The sequence below is a fragment of the Lineus longissimus genome, chromosome 6, assembly GCF_910592395.1.
Source record: "Lineus longissimus chromosome 6, tnLinLong1.2, whole genome shotgun sequence".
Classification (NCBI taxonomy): domain Eukaryota; kingdom Metazoa; phylum Nemertea; class Pilidiophora; order Heteronemertea; family Lineidae; genus Lineus; species Lineus longissimus.
In genome coordinates this window covers 15,883,971-15,890,098 of record NC_088313.1, presented here as the reverse complement: position 1 = coordinate 15,890,098, position 6,128 = coordinate 15,883,971, and the positions used below count along the sequence as shown (strand labels likewise).

General features: G+C 40.6%; 1 protein-coding gene across 3 annotated transcripts; it reads left to right on the top strand.

The window, feature by feature from the left end:
• Positions 1-7: 7 nt before the first annotated feature.
• Positions 8-4,441, top strand: LOC135489291 (phospholipid phosphatase 5-like). 3 transcript variants are annotated; one of them, XM_064774581.1, is made up of 8 exons: positions 8-48; positions 728-826; positions 1,085-1,190; positions 1,432-1,519; positions 2,120-2,183; positions 2,761-2,885; positions 3,216-3,386; positions 3,692-4,441. In XM_064774581.1, exons 2-8 carry the CDS (start codon positions 750-752, stop codon positions 3,865-3,867), a joined length of 807 nt encoding a protein of 268 aa, XP_064630651.1. In that variant the 5' UTR covers positions 8-48; positions 728-749; the 3' UTR covers positions 3,868-4,441. The 3 variants fall into 3 exon arrangements, with proteins under 3 accessions (XP_064630651.1, XP_064630649.1, XP_064630650.1); XM_064774579.1 differs by lacking the exon at positions 8-48 and adding an exon at positions 184-347; XM_064774580.1 differs by lacking the exon at positions 8-48 and adding an exon at positions 364-511.
• The last annotated feature ends 1,687 nt before the right edge of the window (positions 4,442-6,128 follow it).

The following is a 6,128-nucleotide window of genomic DNA, read 5'->3' as shown; positions in this document are numbered from 1 at the left end:
GACCACCTCGGAAGTCCAGGGTCACCCATGCAGCGGCTAAACAAGGGGGTACTAGTTTGATAATTATGATCTAATATAATTCATTTATTTGACCATTTAACAATTCGTCTAATTTTGAATGTGGGTGTTGTTTTGGCACATTGACAACGGGACAAGCCGAAGACCACTGGCCGAAGACAGACTGAGACGTGTTGACCAATTCCCTTCAGGCCGCCAATATCTCGCCATCTGTCGGCCAATATTGGTACTGAACAATGGTGATCGAACCGGTGAATTTTCTGATCAATAAAACACGATCATCGATGAAATCATAGTTATATTCAGCGTTCGAGCATTTACAGATCAAGGTACTAAATCATCTGATCACATACGTGTCGCCATTTTTGTCATTAATGGACAGCCAAGGCTACAAACTCGTCATTTTCGGACGAAGACTGTGCCACTTGTCACTTTTTCAGGGTGTCTCAAAAAACAAAACAAAAATCTCATATCGGGCATTTTCTTTAAATCGGTTAGATTATTGTCCTAAACCGAATAGATCACTATCAGTGCGTGTATTATGATCTAAATGATTACATTAGCCTGTCTTGCTATTGTTGCGCTGGTGATGTTCTTCGTTAATTTCATGTCCATGATTACGACGTATCGTATGTCTTACCCGTTACCGTTCACCAGTCTACATGCACTTTGCTCAAACTTTACTAAAATTGGCCTTTTTCTTTTTCAGGTGCAACTACATGTAAATAAAGATGAAGGCAGTGAGTTCATATCGGGCAAATTTAGCTGTTGAGATTGCAATAAGGCTAATGTTGGGAGTTGTTTTTGTGTAAGTACTCATCATACAGAATGTGAGGACCTAGGCTTAGGGTCATTGCTCAGTAATGTCTATTAGTCTATTGTAAATTTGTCCTGAATCCATAACTGATTTGGCAAGCTTTCAATCAAAATTTTATTTTTGAAAGATGATTCTCTAAGCAAGAACACCCAAGCCCCTGGTGGTAACTTTTAGTTTGAATGTTGTCTCCAAGTTATTGTTGTTTGTTTGTAGTTTAACTTCATGTAAGTGGAAATTCTTGTCTTTCAGAATGACAGAATTCATGGAACCTTTCCACAGAGTCATCCAGCCTGAAGAATTATGGCTTTATAAGAATCCCGTGACAGTTAGCTATGTATCTACATTAGTTCTTTGGGTATGTATCATCATAATCACTTCCTCAATCACAAAATTAGAGACTCTGTTATGATAATAATTAGATGGAAGACCATGCTGAAAGACCTTCATCCAGGTTTTCCGGGTCCTTAACAGAGGCTTCTACCCTTGCTATTTCACAGGGATTGCTGTAAGGCCAGCGTCTTATTGGAAGACACATTTTACTGTAAAGAATGAAATTCAATTTCTACTAATTCTATAACTTGTCTTTTCCATTGCAGTTCAGTGCAGCAACCCTTCCGACAGTCATTATAATCGTGTTTGCAATTGGCAAGCGGGACTTGTTTGATGCAACCAGAGCATTCTTAGGTGAGGTAACTTGCAATCAAAGTGGATTTTTTGGAGTGTGGGTCAATCCCTATGCAGGCAATTACTAATTACATGTAGCTTAATGAAAATTCACCTCTCACCCCAATAAATTTGGGTAAACACCACACTGTCAATTACATTCAACGGTCCAGTAATGACGATCTCAGTCTTGTAGATTTATGATCTTTTATTTTCTAATGAATCGTATGTAATCTGAGGATACATGTACACGTAATTACAATCAATATTTTGAGAACTGTTTGACCATATGTGACTCGCTCTACCAAAACTAGGCGCTTGTGGCATCTGAACTCGACAGGTTGATACGGACTTGTTGTTCATTTCCCTATTGTAGACCCTTTGTGAAATCTATTACAAACTGATTTGGTCACATTTCACAAAAGGTCTACAATAGGGAAATGAACAACAAGTCCGTATCAACCTGTCAAGTTCAGATGCGACAAGCGCCTAGTTTTGGTAGAGCGGGTCACATATATGACTCATTTAGCTTTGGTGTGTTACGTCCTCACCCACGGCCTACCCACTCATTAGATGTGAAACGTTTCTTCTATATTAACCAATCAAATATACCTATTTCAGCATTAACCCTTGCATATGGACTTAACGGTGTGATAACTAATTCTGTAAAACTGGCTGTTGGGAGGTAAGAAACTTTTTCATCCTTGCTAGATTACTTTTATCTTGTTAGACTTAAAGGGACAATATAGGCAGCTGCTAGGCAGGTAAGATAAATTGACACAAAGTCGCAAATAGGGGTCTCTAACATCTCACAGAACGACAAAATGATTCACGCTTGTAAGGGGAATATATTTAGTGCTGTATTTGACATGAACCAGGGCCCTTACTGTGTATACTAGTCACCTGAAGATGGCCAAATTAGCCCCTCTCCTCCTGCCTATGGTCCCCCTTAAAAGTCTGTTTTTCTATGACACAAAAAATTTGTGAAAAACATTTGCTGCGGCCATTTTCTGGCACTAATCCTCCTCTCATTTTGGAACAATGCGCACCCTGCTTGTGAAAGATAATACAGTGAGTGTGTTCCAGAGACACACCAGTTCGGTTAGCCTTCACAACTCAACAAATCCTGAGGGGGCCAGGTTTGTGGTTGAATGTAAGAGGACAAGAGTCTTCAACCTGATGTAATGCATCTGTTCTTGACACTCAGAAAATTCATCACAATGGCGCTTTTCAATCAGTTAACGCTTTCAATTTTCTTCCAGGCCACGCCCTGATTTCTTTTACCGGTGCTTTCCTGATGGCAATTATCGTCCTGATATGAAATGTAGTGGTGATGCACAGTCCGTCAGAGATGGAAGAAAGAGTTTCCCAAGCGGGCATGCTTCTTGTAAGTTTTCAACTTGGCTAGTTATGCCTTTTAAAGAGAGTTCAGAATTGCTTACCTGATAGAAGAGTCAGAAATCTTTGATCAATAACAAGCTGGATGAGTTGAAAATGGAGATTCAATTAACAACTTTAAAGGTTGAAACACTGAGACACATGGGATTGTCATACCTACTATACTATAATACTAGGACATAAGAAGTACAAATTGCAAAAAGATAGGCTAGCCTAATTTAAGTTATGGGGAAGAAGTGCATGTATGAATTGCCAGCTTTTGAAAACCAGCACCCACGCTAAACAAAATAATTATTTCTATCCATATCTTATTTTTCAGGGTCATTCACAATGCTAACGTTTATATCGCTATACCTGGCGGGCAAGCTAAAAGCATTCACAAACCATGGTCGAGGGCAATCTTTACGACTGGTCGCAGTGATAGCACCAGTGTTCACGGCCACTTTGATAGCTGTGTCAAGGACAGCCGATTATCATCACCATTGGCAAGGTAGGTTGTCATCAATACAATCTCTGAAATTGTCCTCATCAAACTCCCTTTAATTGTGATCTGGGAGATCGAAAACTGTCTGGGTGCCTGGCGTGAAGGTTGAACTGAGATTCCCTGCACTTCTCGAAGCCGAGGCAAGGTTAAGATGTTACTTGGGGCTGGGGGGAGTTATGTGCTACTTGGACTATGTTCATGTTATGCACTCTGACCTTTCAAGATTCTGTGCGTAACATAACGTTACCATTGTGATCTCACAAAGTTACTGCTACTGCAAATTATTGATTTTCTGTGCCTGTACTTTTCAGATGTGACAGTTGGCTCCATCCTTGGTATCACTTTGGCATTCCTATCATACAGACACTACTATCCTGCAGTGACTGACGACGATTGCGATAAACCCAGCCCACTCATGTTGTCCGACCAATCAGCATTAGAATACGACAACGGGAAAACCAAGGAGTACGCCATGAGGATTGTATGACCCAAATGAAGCGTTGGCATGGAGGTGTTAAATGAAGCATAATACTTGTTGGATCGGTGCTTGGACTGCTCTCTGCACCTTGTTAATCTCACAGAGTTTATGCTAACTTTGTATGCACATGGGCTGGTGCTTGCAGTGCACCGGGAGAACAAGTTTCAGATGAATTTCTGGACAGAGACATTGATGATTAGTATCTAAATCGAATGGATGATCTTTATTGTGTTTAAGGATACTGCGCATTCTAACAGTTGATACTAAAGGGCAGATATTGAACTGGATTTTAGAACCTTTTGTTAGTGTAAAAGATGAACAGTTGTACTGAGCCTGTGGAGTGTCTTTTGGACTTACCATCGTGGGAGCTTGACTCTATATACCACATTGTTGTAAAGTGTTAAAACTAGACAGAGGTTCATAATGCTCACAGTTAAAGTGTTTATTTTATTCATTTTCATTTTCTCCCTCTGGCTTTTAAAAAATGTCTTATGTAACATGACTTTGAGGTGCCAAGAAACATTTTACAGCTTTAGTTCTTGTTCGAATATTGTACACCATCTTCAAGGGAATTGTACATGAAATAAATCAAAATATTTATTATATTCTTCTTCTTCTTCAGCGTTCGCTCTGCACTTGGAGGGGTCATTCTCCTAGGAGTAATCCTCCTCCAAGGCGGGATGAGCGTATCCTGCGTGCCACTACGGTTATGCGCCAATTGGGTTTATTGGCCTAGTGGTCCGACTTTGGCGAGAGAGATAGAGTCCACGCAAGCTACTCATGTTTCTCACTTGGTGGGGTCTTAGCTTGCCCTGGCATAGACACCAGGTACAAGGAACCTGGTTTTGAGTCTCATTCGAAGGACTGTGAAGAGCCAGGAATTTTAGTTCCTTGAAAGCCACGCCGGTTCATCCAGACATACGATCATGGGTTCTCCCCGGGATTGAACCCGCCCCTATTGCGTGGTGGCCAGCAGTGTAAACCACTAGGCCATGAGGCTCCTTATTATATAATTGCTTGTCTACAGTTGTTCGACCAGATTCACTTTCCTCTTGATCCAGACCTAAATCATTATATACATGCAATTGCTTGTCTTCAGTTGTTCGACCAGATTCACTTTCCTCTTGATCCAGACCTAAATCATTATATACATGTAATTGCTTGTCTTCAGTTGTTCCACTAGATTTATTGTCCTCTTGACCCAGACCTGAATTATTTTATAGTGAAGATCATAAAAGACAGGTGACCCTGTTGATTTGAACATAAATGGTAAATGAGAGCAAGATTGTGACTTTGTCTTATTGGCAAGACCTTTTTGCTCAATATAGCCTTTTCTGAGACACCCTGTTTTGCAAGGAAGATTGAGGGGAGAGATAGGTTGTGACAATGTCTCCATGTGTGGTCCTTCGTTTATAAATCCTTTTCTGAGACATAAAAGCAAAGCATATTACAGCAGTGTAGTGGCTGCGTACATCCGTGGTTGTGATTATGTCTTAATGTCGGGCCCTTTGTTCAAAAGGCTTTATAGAACATTTTCTGGTCCAGTCGAAGAAGGAGGGTGAAAGCTGAGCTGAACAAAAGATATCAACATTACAAATGTATGTCAAACTGGCTAGACGACAGAGAATTGTTTTGATGGTGTCTTCATACGACCAACTGATGTGTGAGCTGGTTGTGACAATGTCGACCAAAGGTGCACAATCTTTCTAATTTCGGCAAATCATCTCGGCGGACGCACCCGAATCGGCCGTTTTTTGCTGCCCAGCGTCAGCCCCTCAAATACACATGATACTATTTTTATTTTTGATAGATTGTTGCTCTTGACGGATAGAAAGAGGTGATACATTACCTCTCCGGCCACAATCAACAATCCTGGGTACTCAAGCGCCCGCGCAACAGCGGACACAAGGCACTCCCGTATCCACCACGACAATGATCGGTTGTCACAACAGAAGTCGGCAGTGCAGACAACAGTACTATGTGGTCATCTGCCTTATATGTGGTTCGTTTTTGCCCGAAACAGTTTCATGGGTTGACTTCTTTCACAAATCAGAAAAGATTCAAAAACTTCATGATTCAACATCCTAATTAAATTATTTTCTAAAATACTCTATTTTATTAAGTACTAGTGCAGTTACTTTTTTTAAATTGCAATCGGATCATGTTAGAAAAGTGGACAATTTTCACACCAAGTTATGTTCTATTTACTCCAGCGTCTCGGTCGCAGACATGCACATATGCCTCTCTATTTGATAGGAATGATAATGTCG

Bases quoted from the DNA above. Each gene is read 5' to 3' on its own strand.
- LOC135489291 (XM_064774581.1), top strand. From the start codon at position 750: ATGAAGGCAGTGAGTTCATATCGGGCAAATTTAGCTGTTGAGATTGCA. The intron at 827-1,084 runs GTAAGTACTCAT...CTTGTCTTTCAG, and splicing joins ATGTTGGGAGTTGTTTTTGT to AATGACAGAATTCATGGAAC. The intron at 1,520-2,119 runs GTGAGGTAACTT...TACCTATTTCAG, and splicing joins TGCAACCAGAGCATTCTTAG to CATTAACCCTTGCATATGGA.